General features: G+C 41.7%; 1 protein-coding gene and 1 long non-coding RNA gene across 4 annotated transcripts; one reads left to right on the forward strand and one right to left on the reverse strand.

Annotated features, from left to right (window-relative positions):
- Positions 1 to 2,835: 2,835 nt before the first annotated feature.
- Positions 2,836 to 6,590, reverse strand: LOC121677396 (tripartite motif-containing protein 16-like). 3 transcript variants are annotated; one of them, XR_006020959.1, is made up of 6 exons: positions 5,922 to 6,590; positions 5,590 to 5,676; positions 4,664 to 4,935; positions 4,207 to 4,360; positions 4,050 to 4,097; positions 2,836 to 3,707 (listed from the first exon to the last, which is right to left on the reverse strand). XR_006020959.1 is itself a non-coding variant. In XM_042056090.1 (6 exons), the coding sequence occupies exons 1-6, from the start codon at positions 6,171 to 6,173 to the stop codon at positions 3,163 to 3,165; spliced, it is 1,320 nt and encodes a 439-aa protein (XP_041912024.1). In that variant the 5' UTR covers positions 6,174 to 6,590; the 3' UTR covers positions 2,836 to 3,162. The 3 variants fall into 3 exon arrangements, 1 of the variants encoding a protein (XP_041912024.1); XR_006020958.1 differs by having other exon boundaries at positions 4,654 to 4,935; XM_042056090.1 differs by having other exon boundaries at positions 4,702 to 4,935.
- Positions 6,591 to 6,781: 191 nt separating this feature from the next.
- Positions 6,782 to 19,729, forward strand: LOC121677399. The gene is made up of 3 exons (XR_006020960.1): positions 6,782 to 7,058; positions 18,667 to 18,744; positions 18,901 to 19,729. It is a non-coding gene; the product is annotated as an uncharacterized LOC121677399 (long non-coding RNA).
- Positions 19,730 to 24,132: the final 4,403 nt, after the last annotated feature.

Genomic DNA, 24,132 nt, shown 5'->3' on the forward strand with positions numbered 1-24,132 from the left:
CTCCCATACATGTAAATTGTGCAAGAGGTTAAGGTTTGTTTATAGATGCCATTTGTAGGTCTACATTATGTACTAAGTATTTATTTTGGAATGTGCAAATGATGTGATTGGATGGTGGGAGTTAATGAGATTACTGAAAGTGGGTAGAGAACACCTTAAGTTTTGTAATCCATTAAATAAATTGGACTGATCACAGCGCTTCAAACCTATATTGTCATTTTTTTAAAATTTATTTAGCATACACTGATCCTCTACATACAGCTCATGTACTCAAAGGTCACCGTCCTGCTGCCAAAACAGCTTTAATAAGTCAAGGCATGGACTCTACAAGACCTCTGGAAGTGCCCTGTGATGTCAGATCAGCAGCAGATCTTAACAGGTCTTACATTAAAGCAGGCATGAAAACTCCTCACCTTTCGGCGAAATTCGCCGTTTTGAATCCAAAATAGGGATTACGTGGTTCGCGCAGATCCGATGAGAAAATATTGTGTGTGTGTGTGTGTGGGGGGGGGGGGGGTATGGGGTTACAACTGAGTTTACAAATCACGCGCAGACGCGAATGCGTTGTAAGACAAGAGCCCAATTAAAAACTTGTCTGATCCAGCAACGATTATGTGAATGCAGGCCCTATGCATTTAGCCTATTAAACAGTGGAAGCTAAATTTTGCCGCGGATGCAACGCGAACAGAACGCATGCGCTGGAATAGCCTCCCTGTCTGTGTGACTACATGCGTCTGAAATGTGAGCCCGGCGAGGAGAGATCATGGGAGAGATGCTTATTGATGTCACAGGTGGGCTAGTTGAAACGTTCAACTTCTGTCAGAAAAAGACGTTGAGATTGGTGTAGCAACGTAGCATATGCTGTTGTTAAAGTTAGCGATATTGGACAGAAATATAGACATAACGAGTTAATTTGATGAAGAATACGTGCAGTTTTAGCCATCTAGATCGACAAAAGGTGAAGCAAATAGGCATACTTTATCAGTATAACAAAGGCTAATGTGAATAACTAAATAGTTGAATTAAATGCTCCTAAACTGGGCTGGTGCGTTTTGTCGAGTTCAGAGACAAAAACAGTGTTTGACATGGCAATGCTGTCTTTTAAGAAACGTTCAGTGGCCTGACACACTAGCACAATGCCACAATCTGTAAGTAGCCTAGCTGCAGGTTAAAACATTTCAAACCAATTTTACAAATTAAAGCCTAGTCTACCCTACCCAAGTTTATTTATTACCTGGTTTGGTCCAACAAATATTCAGACTTATCTTATTCAGACTTATTCTAATAGTCTACTATGAAGTGTCCCGTATAGGTCTATGAAATCTTCAGAAATGTCTGATAACTTCAGGCACAAAGAAAGAAAACTCATGTAGATTACTGAGGAGGAGAGGAGGGCCAGGGTGAAGCATATTGCCAAACAGAGCAAGTGGGCCCCTTCACACTTAGGCCCAAGCCAAAAAGAAGAAATAATAAGTATTTTTTTGTAAAAAAATAGTCATTTTGTAGTTTGTTTTCTTTATAAATCTCTGGTTTTAGGCAACTTCATACTCCATGGAAGCTATGCACTATTGGCAACAATGTCACTCGCGCTTGTTTTGCTATGAAATGGCCATTTCCCACTTTGCGCGCCCTTCTCACCTTTTTCACCCCTGACCTGTTTTCATGTCTGATTAAAGGGACACCAGGCAACGTTTTCGTGTTAATTAATCATCTTCATAAGTCGGTATATGGTTAAATGACTCATTACGGGGCGAATGAAGGCTCTCTCGCCCGCCCCTACTGCCTGTTGGAAGAATATCCCACTTGCAAGTTCAGTGTATCCTACCCGCCGACTGAAGCAGGATCAGTTTACAGCACAGAGGCAGGCTAACGAAACGCTAAAGATTGTTGCAAACGTGTGTATAATGGCAGAGCCAGCGAAGAAGCAGCGAAAACCCTTGACGGAAGACGCAAAGAAAAGGAAAAAAGCTTCAGACCGAGCGAGGGGGAGTTTCGTAGCGAAAAAGCATCAGGCTTGCCTGGTGTCCCTTTAAAATCCAAGTTGCCAGTTTGGGCCTGGGGTATTTGGAGGCCAGGTCAACAACTTCAATATTGTCAACCATTCCTGAACACAATTCTTGAAGTGTGGCAATGCACCTTATTCTGTCATCAGAGAATACCAGTGCCATGCATGGGGTGCAGGATCTGCAACAATGTTTAGGTAGGTGATGCATATCAGTTTCATTTATAGGAATACCAGGACCCAAGGTTTCCCAGCAGAACTTTGCCCAGAGCATCATACCGCATACCAGAGCTTGCTACTGTATCTTCCCATAGTGTATCCTGCTACCATCTCACCTGATAAACAATGCAAACACACCTGTCCATCCATGATGCAGAAGAAAATGTTGTTTGCTACTTTTCATTGCTTGATGGTCAAGCTCTCATGCTCACATACCCATTGTCGGCACTATCAGCGTTAAGACGGGTCGGCATGGACACTTTGACTGATCTGTCTACACAGCTTTGTAACCTTCAATGCATTGTGTGTTCTGACACTGTTCTATGTCCCACATCCTGAAAGGTGCAACTGTAACAACATAATCAACTTCACGTACCAGTGGATTTCATGTAGTGGCTTTTGTTCCTGTTCTTTTTTAAATTACATGCTTAAGCTCTCTAAAAAGGTATGTGTGAATGCTTCTAAAATAATATGGATGCTGAAATAAGTGTGATATAATGTACTGTGATAACTTTTGATGGCTTAATAAAGCAAAAACACCAATGCCTTGCTGGTAACATAGTGTGTGTATAACTAAGAGACATGCGTCAAGTGGCACAAACAAACTGAATCAGTTAAGAGAAAATCATTATTGCATTTATTTATGTAGTCATGACATTGGAATTTAAGCACAAGACACATTTTATAGTGTAATTACACCTCACAATAGGAACTGCAATTATTTGTTACATTTTAGTGCTATTAATATCATGTTGCTGGAAGATATCACTATAGAATCATTTTTCTGCGATTTAACACTTATACATTATAGTGTAAGATACATTATGGTGTAATATAACTTCTTGTAAATCTACATGACACAAAATTGTATTAGCCCAGGGTACTTCCCTTCATAGCTATGTACATAACGGTGTAAACAGCTGCTTAAATTTCTCACCATGTTACTTCAAGGAGCAAATTGTTAAATATGTATATGCATCCCCAAAAAAGCCTACGTAGACAGGCTTCAGGAACTTGGTCTTGTGCTTGTGGAGGGTAGTGAGAATGCCAGACCTGGAAACCTCATAGTAAGACAGAGTGCCTCCCTCAACATCCACATCCACAGCCAATCTGCTTGATTGGCATCCTCTCTGAATTTTGGTCACATTGTTATTGTGTCTGAATTCATATCCTGAGGGGTAGCAATCCAAACTCCAAGACTGATCATTATAACCAAACCTGTTCTTGTCATCTGTGTCTTTCCGTCCAATGCTTAAGTAGGACACTGCCATAGAAGTCTTATACCGCGTAGACCATTCAACTTCCCAGTAGCAACGACCATACAGGCGCTGTTCACAGAATACCTGGCGGCATCCCACAAATCTTTGCGGATGGTCATAGTGGTCAAATTGGCAACATGTATTACTCCATGACAACTTAGTGTTATTCTCGCTCAAACTGAAGTGACGGTAGGCTGTGTTTGGGTCCAGTGTTAGTCTGGTAGCATCTAATGGTGGAGAAAATAGTTTCTGTAAATAGTTTCCTGTGACTGAGCATTCCACAGACACTGAACAACATTAGTTCCTTTATGAAATCCAACTGTCTTGGCTTACTTGATAAAACTTGTTAATTTCTCTGCTTGTCACACACTGTTCTGTTGTCTGTGTTTCTACAATGTTACTGGTGAAGTCATATTTTGCTCTGCTTGAACTCTCCCTCTGCATGAAGTCTCTAAATTACTGTATATCCTCATGTAGACTACAGTTTTTAGGCCTGTCATTCAGTCTAACAATATTGCATGCTCTGTCACTACCTTTTTTTAGATGTTCAAATAAGAACCATTACTCACACTGTATGAGGTCTTCTCTCGTCAGGCCTTCAAGAGTCACTCTTCTCACTGTTGAAATAAAAACGTATCACTCAGCTGTACAGTACATTGAACACTTCCTTATGGTCATAGGATGCTAAATGCACGCGTGCGTGCACACACACACACACACACACACCTTTTTGTGATACTGTGTCCAGATGCTTTTTGCAGAAGTTTAACAAATGGTTTTCCATTCTAGGCCCATAAGCTTTAATGGCATTGACACCATTCTCTCCATCGCTGAGCCACAACGACGATTGGTCTGGAGGGTTGTAAAGAGATGGAAAATTCTGCCAACAAGAAAATAATACACCACACTATGGTCATTTTCATTCTAAATAACAGAAAGTCAAAGCAACAAGGTGAACATATTCACAACAAGGGCTTCTGACAAATAATGCTTGTATTACAACAACATTGTAAATCATAACTTTCTAATATGGCCATGTAGCAGAAATGAACAAAAAGTTGCTGTTTTGTTGATTCAACAAAAGTGGTAACGGAGGGATGTGTTGAAACTGTTGAGCGACTCTCCTGCATGAGCAACCAACTGACCAATCACAACAAAGGTTAGTTGACTGACCATCACTCACGCTGCTGCACCTCATGAGGATGGTCACGATGTCGGTCCCTTGAGGAAATGAACATCGTCCTCGGTGTGTGACAGTTGCTCCAGTTCAGCTTTCCTCCTCTTCAGTCCTTCGATGTCTTGCTCCAGGTTGGACAGCTGTCTTCTGGCGTGACTCAGCTGAGCTCTCTCCTGCCCTCTGATGCACTGCTCCACCTCAGAGCACCATTCCATAATGGAGTTGATGAACGCGGTGAAGTCGCTCTTGTTTTGCTCTACCAGTGTCTGCGCGGAGACCTGTGTAGGGATATAGTACACTGCTCAAAAAATGAAGGGAACACTTACAGTTTTTCACAATTGCTAAAACACATTTATTGAAACCTTCCACCCTTTTCTCAAACTACATTCACAGAACGTTTGACAATTCTTTCAAAATCACACAGTCGCCAGATAACAATTTCATCTGCGCTCAAAAGTAAAGTCCGAGTACTAATCCAATGTGTGATTGAAGCGTGCTCTTAATTCTTTTGAGCATTGTATATGCAGAGAGGGTAGAATCTGTGACTGGTTAAACTTTGCTCTTTATTCACATTTTAGGCCACATACAGTGGTACACAGTGGGTGTAGCCAAGGCATCGAACTGTTTCCACTCCTCGGTGGCTCTCCGTGGTCAACTTCCTCTAATTTGACACACTAATCACCAAACTTGTCATCTTAAAATACTGATGGTAATCTATAACTTTTGTGTGAAGTGTGAGATGAAGTTAATTTTGAAAATAAAATGGTCCTCGCTCGCCATCTACTGGTTAAAAGCCGCCATTGCGTTGAGTATTAGGGTGTTTTCAGGAACTTTGCTGAGTTACATACAGTTATCATACTGAGTGACTGTAAAACAAAGCCTTGGTCACCTCAGATGGCTTGAAGGCTGAAGGCCTCTGAAAATAATCTTACCATGAGAGATTCCATAGCTGTTGATATTTCCTGGATCTCATTCTCTTTCTCCTGGATACTCTGAGTGATTGCCAAGTTTGTTTGCTTCTGCCAAGCCAAGGTAAAGCAGTGCAAAAATGTCAATACTGTGGCAGTTACATTAACTGTATAGGCTTCTAATCACATAATTCATATTTCAAAGTAATTATTACATGGATTTGGCAGTTAAGGTAAATGGGGGTGGTGGAAAAGTATTACAAATTAAAGCATTGCACTACCAGAGACCTTTTAATGAGGAAACACAGCACTCAAAGTTGTTTTCTGAACAGATAAAATTATGGCAACTAGCCTACCTGTTTCTCTGCCCTCTCTATGTAAGTTGAAATTGTGTCATGACCCCTGTGTCCATCCAGTGCACATTCATAACAGACACACTGCTGTTCAGAACGGCAAAATACATCCAGGAGTTTGTTATGACGGCCACAGATTCTCTCCTGTAGTTGTCCAGTGGCATTGATGGTTTTGTGTTTCTTTGTCAAGAACAGCTCCTTGTGACTTTTGAAATGGCTCTCGCAGTATGAATTCAGACACTCTAGACAGGCCATGGTGGCTTTGCGCTTCCTCCCTATGCAAACACTGCATTCTTCATCCCCAGGCTCAGCGTAGTGCAGACGCTCCTTCGGCACCTTCCTCCCTCATCTTCTCCACCATCTCTGCCAGCAAGATGTTCTTCCCCAGAACCGGTCTTGGGAGAAGGTCTGTCTGCACTGAAACTGGATCCTTCAATAAATCTAAACAGACTGGACAGTTGAAATGAGTCTGTGTAACTAGAGGTTTCGTCTTTTTTCTGGACATTTTCTGTTCAGGCATCTATCTGCTCTTATCCAGATGAAATGGAGAGTTACGCAAGTAGTAGTTTCGTTTCTCCTGAAGAGTAGTAGTTTCGTTTCTCCTGAAGAGACCACACAGTTCTTTGTGTGTGTGTGTATGTGTGTGTGTGTGTGAGTGAGTGAGAGAGAGAGAGAGAGACTTCTGGTCATGTGCATAACTCTAGTTCTGGTTCTATAAGCTAAAATAAAGGCACTGCCTTAGTAAACATGCTGAAAACATAAAGTACTCTAGGCTTTGGACATAAATCAATAAAAATAAGCAAACCAGCGAGTGAGCCAACAAGGCTATAGGCTTAGGCCATGCCCACAACTCTCTCAGTGCCAAATGTTGCTCACATTGGAGCAAACAGCCTGTGTACACAGACAGTAAGAGAGGCTGCATATTGTTTATTCTTCCTCTTGACTGGCTGACTGAGTCATTATGAAAGTGGAACACGTGTCGTTTTCCCGCGTTTTTTTTTTTTGTGTGTGTGATACAACAGCATCTACCATCTTTGACCACGTTCCATGACAGCTGTACCCGCGCGAATATGGACTGTGACTACATGTAGCCTACCTGGCGGAGATCCGGGTCCCAATTACCTGGTGGAGCAAAACATGGTGAGTAGGCTAGTATGAAAGATTTGCAGCTGGGAGGTGAGAGTGGTTATGCAGCAAAAACGACACGGACTCAAATACAAACTTTTTACTATAGCCTATAGGCCTACTGCGCGAGTTTAGAAATGGAAGGATGCGTATTCCGACAGGCCAAACGCGTAAATCGCGTGAGCATTGTAGGCTACTTTTGTTAAAATATTAGATTTTCTGTTACACCTTTTCCTGCAACTAAATCCCCTTTAAAATATATTTCTTACTAGGCTATGTTGCTTATAGTAGCCTAGGCTAAGAATAGTTGCATACGTAGTTGTGTTAAAATCACTGCAGATTAGTGATAGATCAATGTCTAGCCTACAGTCAAACAATATCCGATTTTGTGCAGTGGCAGAACGACGTCTAGAAAAAGACTAGAAAAAGAATACAAGTACTTGCTACAGCCCATTAAGACCAGTATTAAAATTCACAAAAGGTTGGACAATCCCCCTGGCCGTCCAATTGTATCTGGGAACCAATCTGTGACTGAGCCCTTGTCTAAATTTGTGGATAATCACATAAAGGATTTATTGCATACTGCCATCCTTTCTAAAAGATACCACCGAGTTTTTGGTAAAATTGTCATGTATTGGAGAGCAGACGCGGGCGGTTCATATGGGCAGGTAGGGCAAAGCCCTACTAAAAAAATCATCCACCCAAAAAAGTAGTTCCTCCTCAATAAATAATTGTCAATTCATACTTATATAAATTAATGTATTATCATGTTTCTGTGCATTTTTTAACTATTTCTGATCCCTGAAAGTTTGAGTTTTAAAAGATATTCTTAGTTTGATTCGCCGTGCAGTATTGGGACAGGACAGCTCAACGACCGCATTCGTCTGATTTATGGTATTACTCTGTCGTCAATGATCGGAACTGCAGTCAGCGCTAACAATGAGTCTGCCCCCACGGACTGAGGTGAAGTTAGTTTGATATTTGATATTCGGATATTCGATAGATATTTAAAAAAAAAAATATGCGGCCGGTTTCACCCCGTGTTTGCAGACAATGTACAAACAGATGACCTGTCTACTTGCTCCCAGCCGACCTTAGGGACCGTCTAAAAAGTACCTTCTGAATTACCTTCATAGTCTTTTTTGTCAATAGCTTTGACATCATGTGACCTAGTGACTCCAAACCAATTCAAAATAGTTATCCTATATGGGACTCATCAGACACACCTTTTTTTATAGTCACTGTATGCACACTGTATTTTATATTAATATTTTAAAGAAAATACATTATTTCATATAAGAAAAAGTCTCCTTTATTTAATACCTCCCAGGTCATGTGACCTAGTGACTCCAAACCAATGCAGAATAGATATCCTATATGGGACTCATCTGGCACACCTCTTTTTATGGTCACTGTATGCACACTGTATTTTATATGAATATTTTGTAAAAAAAAAATCATTATTTCCTATATGAATGGTCCTCTTTTTTCAATATCTCCCAAGTCATGTGACCTAGTGACTCCAAACCAATGCAGAATTGTTATCCTATATGGGACTCATCAGACACACCTTTTTTTATAGTCACTGTATGCACACTGTATTTTACATTAATATTTTAAAGAAAATACATTATTTCATATAAGAAACAGTCTCCTTTTTTTCAATACCTCCCAGGTCATCTGGAAACATCATTATTCCCTCCCTATCAGTAGGGAATTGTTTTAAAAAAAAAAAAGTTGGGGGGAAACCCTCCAAACCCCCCTAATAAAAACAACCTATTTTACAGTCTTTGGTTGACAACTTCAACTATCAGTTGCGTTAAAATGGTTCAACAACCAGTATGATGATTTGATTACTACCCATCTCCATAGAAACGGACGAGGTAGTAGCGAGTAGGGCGGGACTCTTCCCCTACAATCCTGGGGGGAAAAATATCGCCTCCCGGACACATTCCATGAAACAGGAGGAAGGGGGAGACTCAAACACGCATGCGCACACGAACCCCCTTGCGCACACGCCGGCGAGAGACAGAGGAACACTAGTGACAAGTCTCGGCGCAAGAAACAGTCCTTTTTAATAAACTATGTGTACACTTACGAAGTTATCAATGTCTCTATTTATATGTGTGCTTAATTGATGGGATGTGCCGGCGCGCGAGGCGTGTCCCAGCCTGACGGCATAAAGAGGGCCTGGTTATGGCGCGGCGCGTGGGAGAGAGCGGCTTGCTTTGTGTTCGATTTGTTTCTTTAAGTTGAATCTCGTTTATGTAAACTTTTGCGTTATGCAATAAACCCCTTGGACATTTGTTTGTCACCCTCTCTCCTGCTCTTTTGTTAATATTTGAGCCAGTAGTAACACCATGCTAAGCATAAGCAAAACACATTTTACACCGGATTTCCCCATTAAGTTATAAGCCATTATAAGCCAGTTATAAGCCATAATTAATGAAATAATAGTTTTGGCTGGTCGTTAAGTCACGGACACAAGTAGACTCGTCTCGACCTGTATGCCTAGATCTTGACGGACTTCGCAGGCTCCGTCAGCATCCGCTGCTCTGCCACTCACTGTGCTCTGCTTCTCCCTCACACTCGTCAGGTAACTTCGTAGGCTATATCCATCTGGTCAAATTTCACTGTGTGGTCTGTAGGCCTAATCTCTTTGGTCAATTTCTCTCTTATTTCTTACGCCGAGTGCCAAGTTGCCAAACCAAACCGACCCTTCAGAAAATGTAACGTTAACGTGACCCCTCATCCCTAGACCCTCCCACCAGCGCTCTCGGAAACAATATCCAAATTAAAGACAACTTTTAATTGTATTAATATTTATTTAAACTCTACAAGACCATTGTCCTTGTCCTTGTGGGCTGTTTTATGTGGGCGAAACTAAGCGACAACTCAAAACCCGACTCTTTGAGCACATGCGCAATCAGAAAGAATGATGACAAATCATCAGTCGCAATGCATTTTAACTCTGCGGGCCATGATGGCAATATGCTTAAATTCATGGGCTTAGAGCTTGTCAATCGGTCTCCAAGAGGGGGAGACCGTGAAAACCGCCTCCTGCAGCGAGAGGCTTGGTATATTTTTAACTTAAACACATGTATCCCGAATGGGATGAATGAAGATCTGTCACTAAGTTGTTTCTTATAAATGGAACACTATGTGTATTGTATGTTCATTCTTAATATGTATAACAATCTTTGTCTTTCTTCAATGGACTGTTTGAAACATTAATGACATTATTGGACTGGATATCACTTTAACATCATTGGCTGGTGTTAAAATGGGTGTGGGTATATAAGATGGGCTACAGTGTTACCTTGTTGCACACTGAAGAAGGCACGCGCCGAAACGCGTTTGTGCAAATAATAGTAAATGCGGCCTCTCTCCTGCTTTACGGCCTCCCTTGCAACAACACAGGTGAATTTCACTATTACAAATAGGCATGGTAATTTATGACTAAATTAACACTACAGATAGAAACACTCACCCTAGACATTTTCCTTCTTGCTAAACCATAGTAAACAGTTCTAATAACGTATGTACAGTAGGCCAAAAGTTTGGACACACTTTCTCATTCAATGCTTTCCTTTATTTCCCATATTTACATGACTCTGACTATTTACATTGTAGATTCATCAAAACTATTAATGAACACATGTGGAATTATGTACTTAACAAAAAAAGTGTGAAATAACTGAAAACATGTCTAGTTTCTTCAAAGTTGCTATTGTTTTTTAATTTAATACCATATTCAGCAAGCCATAACTTGACAAATATTCATCTGTGGGCCAAATAACTTTGCATTCATTCATAGTTTTGATGCCTTCAGTGAGAATCTACAATGTAAATAGTCATGAAAATACACATACAGTGTATGCCCACAATAGGCATACACTGTAGCAAATGTGCTCTATACTAATTCATACTAGGTTATAGCTTTACACAATGCTTGCTTCTTCTGCATAAGAATTAAAAAGAGATTATAACGCACACCTGATCTCTTAATAGGTTATGACTGCCGTGCAGCGAAGCGTTTTTTTTTTTTTTTTCTGGATTTTTTCTTTTTCTTCAGTGATTTTGTGTCAATGATTCCCGGAAACTTGTTGGGCATGTAGCCCCACAAGGATGATACGGAATCATTGTTTTTCGTTTTAATATGTCGCCCCCTACACACACAGTAGACGTACGCACGCATGCACATGTACAAACACAGGCACCCACGAACAGACTCACACGCATACACACACACGCACACACAGGCATGCATGCAAGCACACACACATAAACACAATCACGTACATGCACGCCTGCACAAACACACCCACACACACACGCACGCACAAACACACATAACCCCCCCCACACACACACACACACACACAAACGCGCACACACATAAAAACACACACATGCAGGCACACACACACATATAAACACACACACACACATCCCATTACCCCACACACACACTCACAATCGAACACACACACACACACACACACACGCACAGACACATAAAACACACATGCAGGCAAGCAGTCACACACACACACACCCCATGACCCCCCACACACACCCTCACAAGCGAAAACACACACAGGGAAGCACATATATACACAAAAGCAAACATATATACACACACGCATCCACTGTACTCCACAGCACCCTCACCCATCTGGAAATAAGAACTCATATGCCAGAATGCTCTTTGTTGATTATCGTTCTGCATTTAATACAATAATCCCCTCCAAACTGGTCACCAAACTCAGCAACCTTGGCTTCACTCCCGAACAAAGCAATGTCATCCTAGATTTTTTAACTGACCGTTGACAGGTGGTGAGGATGGGCTCATCACTTCTGCCCCTCTGACCCTGAACACAGGAGCTCCTCAGGGCTGTGTCCTGAGCCCCCTCCTTTATTCCCTGTATGCATTCCCTGACTGTGTTGCTACACGAGTCAAATTTGGTGATGAATTTTGCCGATGACGCAACTGTGGTGGGCTGATCCCTGACGGGGGTGAGAAGATCTACAGGAGAGAGGTGTACATCCTGTCACAGTGGTTCCAGGAGTACAACCTATTACTCAATGTGGCCAAAACAAATGAGTTGGCAGAGTTGCCCCCTATTACAATAAAGGGTGCTGCTGTGGAGAGGGCAAGCTGTTTTAAGGTCCTGGGCATTAACATCACAGAAGACCTTACATGGGATGTACACACGGGTAGGGATGTAACGATTACCGGTATAATGGTAAACCTTGATAAAAATGTTGACGATAACAATTACCATTTTCATTTCAAATATCATAATTATCACGGTTGATTACCACGGTGTGGAAACCGTGTGTTTAATCCTTCCCAGCTTCATCCGAGCCTGCTTTTGACATACAGTAGGCCTGGTACAATAAAACAAAACTGGTACCCTACTGATTCTGATGTCTAATTGATGGATTTAACTGAGATTCCGATTAGGCTACACCTGCTTTTAAAAGGCGGAACATTTTCACCGCAAAACATGCACTGTATCATGTAGCCACAAAGTTTGTTTCGGCATTTAGGATGTAGGCCTATGCATGTGAATGAAAATACTGTATGTCCTTCTCCAGTAGCAATAGGCCACCTTAAAATGCACCAGAATAAAGGGATCACATCTACTCAGTAACAACTATGAGCACCCTCAGGTGAAAATTAGTTCCAGCGTCCCCGGTTAACTTTTGATAAGGTTTTGCCCATATTTTTGTAACATAGTACACACTGTCAAACTTTTTGAAACTGTTTCAGCTTGTGTCGGCCTATCAGTGCTTTCTGAACATATTGAACACACTTTTACAAATACCACGATAATACCGAAAACCGTGATTATTTGGTTACTATAACCGTGAGGTTAAAATTTCATACCGTTGGCCCCAGCAGTAGCGCGACTGGCTGGGGCACCTGCACCGTACGCCGGCGACCCAGGTTCAATTCCCGCCCCGTGGTCCTTTCTGGATCCCACCCTGACTCTCTCTCCCACTCACTTCCTGTCAATCTCCACTATCCTATCTAATTAAAGGCATAAAAATCCCTACACATGGGAAGTTTTAAAAAGTCACAACAATGCCTCTTCCACCTAAATTCGGCATGGGCCCCAGCATCCTCCGTTACTTCTAAAGAAGCACCATTGAAAGAATACTAACCGAATGCATATCTGCCTGGTATGGGAACTGCACTGCTCACAACTGCAGAACAATTCAAAGGGTTGTGAAGACAGCTCAGAAAATCTGTGAGCCCCCTGCTTTATAGAACACCTTTGAGGATCTGTGTGTGAAAAAGCCTTTAAAATCATTAATGACCCCAGCCATTCCAACAATGGTCATCTCCAGATTTTGAATGGTTTTCTCGCAGCCTCAGAGCCAGGACCAGCAGGCTCAGGGATTCCTTCTTCCACCAGGCAATATGGCTGTTAGCCTCTTAACCAATCAGCGTAAAAAGGCTTTAGCCTATCGTTGGCGAATAGGCAAACAAAACAGTGACTGGAAATAGCTTAGCCTAGGCTACTTTTATTCACATTTTCTCATCCGATTGGCAACTTCTCAGAATATTAGCCTACCCTTAATTCAACAATTTCGTATAGTGTAGGCCTAGGCCAGTGGTTTTCAAAGTGGGGGCCGCGAGGGGGTGCCAGGGGGGCCTCAGCAAGTTGGAAGGAAAAAGCAACAAATAAATACATTTGAAAATGTTAAAATATACCTATTACTATGAGGGTTGTTATACAATGCCATTGTAATGTGTCGCATATCTGAACATTATATTTTCCATGATAATGACTGGGAATAATAGTAGAGTGATAGCTCTCATATAGCAGAAAGCCCCAAATACAATTTTTACACACTGTATGCTCCATCGCGAAGTGTTTGTGGCTAAAATAATTATTAGGATTAGCTTAATGTATGTTTACATTTGCCGTAGTATTCTCGATGGGTTTAATAACACATCACGGGGGTCCTTGGCCAGAACCTAATGGTATTTGGGGGGCCTTGTCGTGGAAAAGTTTGGGAACCCCTGGCCTAGGCTATGGCACACAAGGAGTTTCCTTACACCAACATATAGGCTAAGAAAACATAACCTAGACCTAGAACAGAGAGGAAAATAAGGGCTTGCATGGGCTTATTTAATAAATCCCTCATACTTGAGCCAGAGGGGTTGGACAGTACCATCTGAGGGGAGTAAGTCTCAGTGATTTTTGGCAAGGTAGACCAACCTAGAGTTAGAAAATAAGTGATAGCATTGAATTGTTAGTAGGTTTTTGTGTGTCATCACCCTGTCTATTATACACTTATGAGGGGATATATTACAGGTGAATAGGTCAAAAATCTGAACTAATAGATATATCCCCACAGAACGTCCACAGCTGATTATTTACATTATGTCAATATTTGTATTGGAAGTTTTCTGAAATATTATGTATAGGCTACATAAATTATCCATTATCTGATGAAATATGCAATACATTCTGCAATACATGCAACATTATTCTTTTTGCTTTTCATTTTGGTGACATATTTGAGTGAAATGTTATTCCTGAAATTCCTGAAATGCTGTATTTTTTGATAATGTCTTCATACATTTGCTGAAAACCCATATTATATATTCCAAAACGTTTGTTTACTTTCCATACTAGGTCCCAAATCATTTATGAACAACCTCTATAAAATCCTCCAGCATCTGGAAGTGCAATTGAAGTGGAGATTTCTGGCTCAGAGTTGTGAATATGGCGATAGTAGATTTTCTTTAATGGCTATTGACAGCATTTTGATCTATTCAAAATACCCAAATTCAAAACACCCACTGTAATAACCTTTCACTCTAATATGTCCAAAATGAAAAACAAAAAGAAGAATTTTGAACCTGACTTTATCCAGTGATGGCTCATTTATACCTTTATATAACATTTCAGAAAAGTAGCAATACAAAATTATATTGACTTAATTAATGCATAATCAGCTGTCGAAGTTGTGTGGGGATATCTATGAGTTCATTTATTCATGTAGCCTAGGCTATGTTGACATATGAATAGCCTACATTTAAATCCACTCACGGTGTCTTTAGGCTACTTCCCCTGCCGACTCCACTAAACGATTAACCAGTTATCTCTGCCACTGTCCATAAGAAGTCTCTAAATTATGTTTTCGTTCAAAGTTTCCTAGATGAAAAGTGCCCAAAAAGTGCCAGGCACAGTTTATGACGTCCACCGAGGGGCGTTGCAACAACCAACTGGAGTTAACCGGACTCGGAGATGGGCTGTAGTCTACAATGTGACAGGCTCCGGCTTTGAATTGAGCGCTCGGCGGGGATTTTGTGTTTTCACGGTGTAGGGTACTTCGTAGCCTAATGATAGTGAGGGAACACGTAATTTAAACAGACAACGTCAGTCAATGTCACTCAGTGGATCTGGAATAGCCTAATGTCCTGATAGACAACAAAAGTTTTAATCTGGTTTAGCTGGTTAGCTAGCCTACCCCGTCCGTGTGTGTTGTTATTAGGCTACTTCAGCCTACTTCACCACTCACTCGCCAGCTTCGTAAATTACAGCATTTTGCCATGTCTCTAGGCGGTAAGTGCCTTTTTTATGGATTACCATCTACAAAAAAACTTGTCTGGAACAGTGTCTTCCTCTTCGTGTCCATAATTCTACTAACGTTAATGGTCACCAAGTTATGCTACCGACGGCACAAGCCGCGTTTGCAGCTGGAGCTAATAGAGCTTGGTTCTTTTATGAGCGATGTTATTACAGTGCATTCGTTATACGTAGGCTACCACTGTAATGGTTATAGAACTACGGTACATGTTTTTTGGGCAGCGCGTTATGATTCGCCTGTAGGCTGAGTAGGATGTCTGAAGTTGTAGAAAATGGTGTTGGGGGGACACAGGAAACCCCCCATTTTCAGCTACGATAGACGTTTTCTAAGTCCTTGTACCATCTATGCCATTTTTCTGTTATATCAGTGTTTAATTAGTTAAATGTTGCGTCTCGGAGCGCATGAATGTGCGCGCGCCAAGCTCGTGGCGGCAACATTGCGTGGCTAAATATTTGCTTCCAAGTTATTCACTATTCTTGGTTGAATTGCTTTAGTCCTTGAGCCAAGCCCCCTAATTTTGGCCAATTGGTAGTCTACCATTCGAGGGGAATAACTCTCATAGTGCCTTTTGACAAGGTATATAGAATTAGAAAATAAGCTATGTGATAACATTGCATTTGGGGTCTGGGATATATTAGCCTACAGGCGAACAAAGGCTAATAATTATCTTAACTAATTGGCTTAACTAATTGGCAACACTTCCACTGTTGATTATTTAGGCCTATTAAGTCATTTTTGTTTTATAGGGGATGTTCATAAATGATTTGTAACTTGTCGTACGTAAATGATAGTCGGGAACAAATATAACTTAGGTTTTCAGCAAATTTATGAAGACTTTCTCCAAAACATAGCATTTCACTCTATGACACCAAAATGACAGACAAAAAGAAGTTTTTTTTACTTGACTTTATCTAATGTTGCTCGACCTAATGGAAATGTCAGCTGCGGAAGTTTTGTGAGGATTAGCCTAGTTACCTCATTTTAGCCTCACCTGTTATATATCCCTGCATATAATAGACATTAACAGAGTGGTAAAACACAAAAATCTACTACCAATGCAATGCTGTTACTTTTTTAACGCTAGGGTGTATACCTTGCCAAAAAATCATATGATCCACTCATTCCCCTCAGACATTCCCCTGGCTCAATGGCTACGCAAGGTTCTGTGTTTTTATCACACATATATCTCATGGACATTACGCGAAACTAACTTTGAATTTAATTTCATAAATCACATTTACATCATTTACATTATGTATACAGCTCTGCGTCCATCTCCACATCCGACCTTGCACCAGGCGCACAAAGTGAGGCGACCAGTAGCCTACGCAAAACAACAGAAAAAAGACGCCGTCCTGTCTGTTCGCGCCCAGGCTTTCCTACTCTGATTTTCTGTTTGTTCTTGTGTGTGTTCTTGATCTTGTAGTTTTTGTCTTAATAATGCTTGACATACCCCTAAATTAATAAGCATTAAAAAATGACACGTTCGAAATTATTCACAGATTTCAGATTAACAACATTTTCAATTGTCTGATGCGCAAACCAGGGATGTAATGTAAATGGTGCCATCTGTTTTAAGGTTAATGAACGATGATGGTGAGTTGCTTTGAATAAAAGCGTCAGCAAAATAAATAAAATTATGTAACAGCCTTGACATCTTAATAGGCTAATAGGCTCCCAATATGTCTAATGAGCAAATAGCCAAATAGTTTCGTTTTGCAATTGATTTCTCACAAGTCGCCATGCCGTCTACAGTTTTTTCAAATTTGATATAACAGGCTGCATTTTGGGCTTTCCTTAGGCTATGTGTAGGCTAATTAATGACATTCGTTGTAGTCATTCGAATTTTGCTTTTGAAATCATGCGAATTTTAGTCTCCAAGTTTAATTGCAATTAGTGCAATTGTTTGCCCTTATTATTTTAACTATCAAGTTTGGTCTAAATGTGGGATAGTTTTGTTTATCTGCTGCATGCCTGAACTCTTAGACCCCCTTAGCGATTTAATGAATGATCATAGTCTCCGTGTTTCTGACCATAGAACCTATAAGCTACATTAGTTAGTTGATCGGTGTTCCAACCAGATTCAACCAATATTCAATTTCGTGTAGCCATAGGCCTACCTTGAAATGACATCGCGAAGTGTCTATGTCGGTAAAGACATTTTAAAACTTGAGCTCGGTTTCCATTCAGCGTTTTATTCAGAAGTATAAAACGCTGAATTTCTAGTGATAAACACTTGAAATGCGCATACAATCTAATGTGCATACAAATTCGATTCGTTTGAGGGCGGTGGAAAAACTGTATATTCGCATAGGCCTATAAAGCATTCAATTTGATGGAAACAGTTGTGTTGCATTTCATCCTAGGCCTTCATGTTTCCATGTATGAATAGGCCTATGCATTTAAAAAAAGATTAACATGTTCAATATACTTTCTAATTGATATCGTCACTGCAATATCAATAAAAAAAAAAGTATGTATTCTTCAATATTATTACCAACATTACTTTCAAACGTGCATGGGATTTTAAGATCCAGGGATTTGGAGGGCACCTTATAATGTAAATTGGTGGTGCCAACTAGTTTGAGGGTGAGGAGGTGGTGGTGAAGTGGTTTGGTTATCCAGATTCCTGCCCTTGAGTGAGGCCCTTAACCCCGAGTTTCTACCTAGGCCTAATTCCATGAACTTGCCCTGGTGCACTGAAAAAAAGCCTGTTTTGAAAATATTATATATTTATAACTTTTGTGCTATTAGACATTAGCCTGCATTCCCTTAAATGCCAAATAACACTGTTAACATGTTATTGGCTGATCCTTTAAAGAATTAGGCTACCAATTCCTGCCAGTGGCACAAGTGTATCTTTTTTAAATGTTTTGATAAATTTGATATCTATATCATTCTTGTGTGGTAGGCATACATTTATAAGTCATAACTTCATAAGATGGTTGATGTGAAACTTTATAAGATGGTTGTAAAGAAGTTGCTAACAAATATTTCTACTTTGCAGCGAGGATAGCCACAGTTTTCCAGGCATTCTGGACCACCCTGAGACGGTGCATCAGTGGGGTCCCTCATCATGATGCAGGTAAAATAGTTTGTGACTCAAGCAAGACACTATTGTGATTTAGTGTTTCCAGTATGTTAACTTAACAAAGTTAATTTTTAATTTATACTTTCTTGTATTGTTCAGCTGTATCACATTTTAACTATATTGTTAACAGATTTTTCATTCTTACCACAGATGAGACATTGCCACTCTCTGTTGAAGAGACTGACCTATTTCATGGAAGCTCAGTACGGCCCTTCGTGGATGCAGAAGCTACAACTACAAGTGCCTTCTTGCAGCCAGATAACTTTCCAGTTCCCACTCTTTTCCATTGAGAACATTTCATCTCTCCGTTGAAGAGACTGAGCGTTATCATGAAAGCTCAGTAGAACACTTCAGAGTGGCTACAACTGGAAGTGCCTTCTCCCATCTTTATAACTGAGATCCCACTCATTTCCATGTGTCAAATTAAGTGGAAACTGTATCACATTACTGGCTGTATGAGAGCCACTATGATGATATTTTCCAGTAGCGGTGCTGGGAATGAGCCCTATGAGCTGTGCGGCTCAGCTGAGCCTGTGGACCTTTATTCCAACTGCGTTGCTAAAGGGCATTCCCTGCCAAGCCTTACTGGACACAGGATCCATCATCTCTAGTTCACCCAGGAACACTGCCATGGACTGAAGAACCAAGACTGTCAGGCTAGGAAGCCACCAAGCTGAGCACAGCATTAGTTCAGGAAGGCCAAAGTCATGCCCAACTTCTGCCAGTAACTTGGCTGACTGCTCAGCTGATCATCACTAGCTGTTACATTGGTGGAGATCATTCAGGGTGCCTTATTTAAGCTGCCTTAGTTTGGCTACTCTTGCTGCTTTCTCTGTAAAGCTTTTTGTAACCTTCCCATACACGGGGTTCCCATGGGTCATGGAATTTCTGGAATATCATGGAAGTCTATTCCAGACATGGATTGTATTATGTTTGGGGCAAAGTCATGGTTGTTTTGTTGTAGCAGTTTAAAAACAGATTTAAGCACAATTTAGTAGAACCTGGAAAATCATTGTGTGGTGGTCAATGTTGATATTGTGGTGAGCCGCCACAAATAAGTCAATGTATGGGAAACACTGTAATACAAATATATCCATGCAGAATTGGTGTATATCTGGTAATTAGCTTTACTGCTTGGTTGAGTGGTTGAGTGGTTAGCCCAGCTTTGTTTATTCAATGTCCATTCATTCCTCTTCCCCTCTAAAAAAAAATCAAAGATACTTGAAGGCTAGTACACTGCTGCTATGAAATCTTTGGTCAGTATATTGTAACATTTATTATGAGTCATGGAATTCAGGTTTTTCTTTGTCAGAGAATGTCATGAAATTTTACTAAATCTAATTGTTGTCATTGATAGCTGCTCTGTTCTGTACCTTATGGGTGGTTTATCTTGCTGCTGTTAGCACATGGAAGGGCAGGGGCTCCCAGACTGACTATGACCATAGGAACCCTACTTTACTGTAAGTGGAAGAGGCTAGCCTGTACTCAAGTGTCTGTTTAGTGTGCTGCTGTTTTCTGAGCCATTTAAAGTTGATAAATGTGAGCTTTTTTATATCTGAAGATACTTATAAAATAATATATATTTAAAATATTGATATATCAGTGTGATACACAGCAGGAATTCATTTGGATCTAAATTAAAATAAGTACAATATGTAAAAATCTCTATATTTACGCACATTCAGCACAATTATTTAGGAGCCACCATCCAGATCCATGGGACCATGGATCTGGTCCACACATCCTGATCACTCCATCCTTTATCGATCCCCTGTTGTAAATTCGTTTTTACCATGTGGCCTTTTATACTTTCAATAAAAAAATGTGAATTAAAAAAAATAAACAGATCAAATACTTTGTGAAACATTTGTTTTTTATTTCAGATGTGGCAAAGTGCACAGTACAAAGTGTGAAGAATAGTCAATATCTGCATTATTTCACACCCTACAAAAGATATACCGGTAGTAAATAAGAATTGAGATTAGTACTTAGGGGAGTACTGAACTGGGAATAACATTAAAACATCAGGGGGGCAGCTGTAAAAATGGACCTTAAACAGGAAATGGAGGGACTTTCTCTTTTGCATGAAGGTAGTCACAGTGCCAATGGAAGGGGCAGGAGTCACAGTCGGCGCAGATGGTTAGAATGGCTATCAACATCTCCCATCTCAACAGCTACGCCATGGATGAACAGTGAGGTCAGACTCCTGCTGAAGGCACGAGACATCGCATTCAGATCTGGTGATGCTCAAGTCTATAGCTCATCCAGGGCTAATCTGAAAAGGGGCATCAAAACGCATGTGGCAATGGGCCCCCGACGCATGTGGCAAGGCATCCAGGCCATCACAGATTACAAAACTACTAACTCCACCCACCCCACCCCCCCCGTCACGAACACCTCCCTGCCTGATGAGCTGAACCACTTCTATGGCCACTTTGATAGGGACGATAAGGAGTTGGCCATCAAGGCTGTGGTCTCTGCAGATCACCAGCCCCTCACACTCTCCACCACCAGTGTGTGTGCGGCACTGAGCAGGACTAATGCATGCTGCGGGTCCTGATGGTATCCCCGGACGCGTACTCAGGGCCTGTGCAGTGCAGCTGACTGAGGTTTGGACTGAAATATTTAATCTGTCACTAACCCAGGCAGCTGTCCCCGCGTCCACCTCCATCGTGCCGGGGTCAAAACACTCCACTGCAAAAGCCTTAATGACTTCCGTCCAGTTGCACTCACCCTCATCATCATTAAGTGCTTTGAGAGGCTGGTCCTGGCCCACCTCAAGACCTGCTTACCACCCTCACTGGACCCCTTCTAATTTGCATTCCATTCGCCTACCGTCAGAACAGGAGCACAGAGGCCATCTCTACGGCACTTCACTCTGCCCTGTCCCACCTTGATAATAGCAACACCTATGTGAGGATGCTGTTCATTGACTTTAGTTCAGCATTCAACACCATCATCCCCTCCAAACTGGTCACTAAACTTAGTGAACTGGGCATCAATACCTCTCGTTGTAACTGGATTCTGGACTTCATAACCAACAGACCTCAGTCTGCTAGGTTAGATAATCACACATCCTCAACCATCACCCTGAACACCGGCGTACCATAGGGATGTGTGCTGAGCCCTCTCCTTTACTCCCTCTTCACCCACGACTGCACACCTGTACATGGCTCTAACATCATTGTCAAGTTTGCAGACGATGGCCCCAGCTGTGGCGCAACTGGCTGGGGCACCGTACGCCGGCGACCCGGGTTCGATTCCCACCCCTGCTCTCTCTCCCATTCACTTCCTGTCACTCTCCACTGTCCTATCATTAAAGGCATAAAGCCCAAAAAAATATGCTTTAAAAAATAAAAAAAAAGTTTGCAGACGACACTACAGTGATTGGTCTCATCAGCAACAACGATGAGACAGCCTACAGGGAGGAGGTCCAGCACCTAATATTGTGGTGCACTGATAACAACCTGGCTCTCAACACCAAGAAGACCAAAGAGCTAATTGTGGACGCAGGCACACACACACCCATTCTCATCAACGGGTCTGAGGTGGAGCATGTCACCAGCTTCAAGTTTCTGGGTGTCCACATCTCTGAGGACCTCTTTTGGACCCTCAACACCTCTACCCTGATCAAAAAGGCTCACCAGCGTCTCTTGTTTCTGAGGAGACAAAAGAAGGTCCATCTGTCTCCCCAGACCCTGGTGAACTTCTACCACTGCACCATCGAGAGCATCCTCACCAACTGTGTCACAGTTTGGTATGGCAACTGCTCTGCCCACTACTGGAAAGCACTGCAGAGGGTGGTGAAAACTGCTCAACGGTTCCTCACTCCCCTCCATCGAGGCCATCCAGGGCAAGGGATGCTTGCATAAGGCACGCAGTATCATCAAAGACTGTTCTCACCCCAACCACAGACTGTTCACCCCACTCCCCTCCCCTCCGGGAGACGTTACAGGTCTCTCTGCACCCGAACCAGCAGGTTCAGAGGAAACTATTTATCTTGCGGCTGTCACCCTACTGAACTCTAGCTCTGCATCCCGGTGACATCCAACGAACTAGCCCCCATCACCCCCTGCCCCGCCCGCCTGATGCCTCCTTGCCTGTGCCCATAGTGTCTATTAATTTACAAATGTACATACTGTAATTACACTTATACATAGCCATATTCTACTGCTCTTCATCCTGCACATACACTTATTCTTAATACTATTATAATGTTACTGTTTCTGCACTACAATGTTACTGTTACCACACTGCACATAGCTGTACATACTGTACATATCTGTCTATATGGTTCATACTAAATATCCATATTTATTCAGTTTTTCTCTAACATATTCTGTTAATACACTGCATGTACAGTATCTATGTTGTTCTACTACTGTAATAGTACTGCCTCTACATTGCACATATCTGTGCATGTTGTTCATACTTTGTTCATATTACATAACCATATTTATTCTGCTCTTATAGGGTAACTGCTAATACACAGCACATATTTATATTTAATTTATACTACTCTAAACCACCTTCTGCAAAACAACTGTATACTGTCTACACTGCACTATATTTCTTGTCCTGTCTATGCACCACCTGTCTATACTTTGTATATCACATTGCACTTTTCTGCTTTTTGCACTTCTGGTTAGACGCAAACTGCCTTTTCGCTGTCTCTGTAATTGTACTCTGCACAATGACAATAAAGTTGAATCTAATCTAATCTAATGACAGTCTTCAGCTGAGTGTACTACTCAATGGTCACCTGGCCTGTTCTCCCTGCCAAAGCCGGGGGGGGTAATAAACATGGTAAAAGAACATCTACTCCATCTTGTGTTACGTTCAGGCAGCCAATTGCCATGTTAGATCCACAGCTTTTTTTTTGTTCCTGACATCTTGTAGCCACTGAAGGGGACCTCCACTGGGCTGACGTAGTTAGTTGTTGATTAAGGATCCACTTTAAAACAATGACTTGGGGGTACTCAGTGACAGTGGGGGACCTGAGATTTGTTGGTAAGGCCAACTGCAGTGGAGTTTGTGCCGTGGTTCGAAGAGTTTGTGTCCAGGGTGGGAGGGGTCGGCCACACTCCTACCTGGCAGAATATCAGATGGTGATGGAGGAGGTGAGGATGGACTCAAAGAGGGAGGTGTAGAAGAGCACCATCATTGGTTTTGTCAGGTTGAACGTCTTCAGCTGCCGCAGGAAGTACATCCTCTGCTGTTCAGGAAGTGGAAGGGACCCACGCAGGGTGATGGGGGCAAGTGGAGCTGGGTGCCTCCGGAAGTCCACAACCATCTCGACTGTCTTCAGAGCATTTAGCTTCAAGCTGTTTTGTCCACACCTGGACACCAGGACACCAGATGGCCAATCTCCAATCTGTAGGC

This window comes from Alosa sapidissima, chromosome 12 (genome assembly GCF_018492685.1).
Source record: "Alosa sapidissima isolate fAloSap1 chromosome 12, fAloSap1.pri, whole genome shotgun sequence".
Classification (NCBI taxonomy): Eukaryota; Metazoa; Chordata; class Actinopteri; order Clupeiformes; family Clupeidae; genus Alosa; species Alosa sapidissima.

Coding starts and splice junctions, on each gene's coding strand:
- LOC121677396 (XM_042056090.1), bottom strand. CDS start 6,173: ATGGCCTGTCTAGAGTGTCTGAATTCATACTGCGAGAGCCATTTCAAA. Junction 5,677..5,921: donor TAGAGAGGGCAGAGAAACAG/GTAGGCTAGTTG, acceptor TTGGCTTGGCAG/AAGCAAACAAACTTGGCAAT. Junction 4,098..4,206: donor GGACACAGTATCACAAAAAG/GTGTGTGTGTGT, acceptor TTATTTCAACAG/TGAGAAGAGTGACTCTTGAA.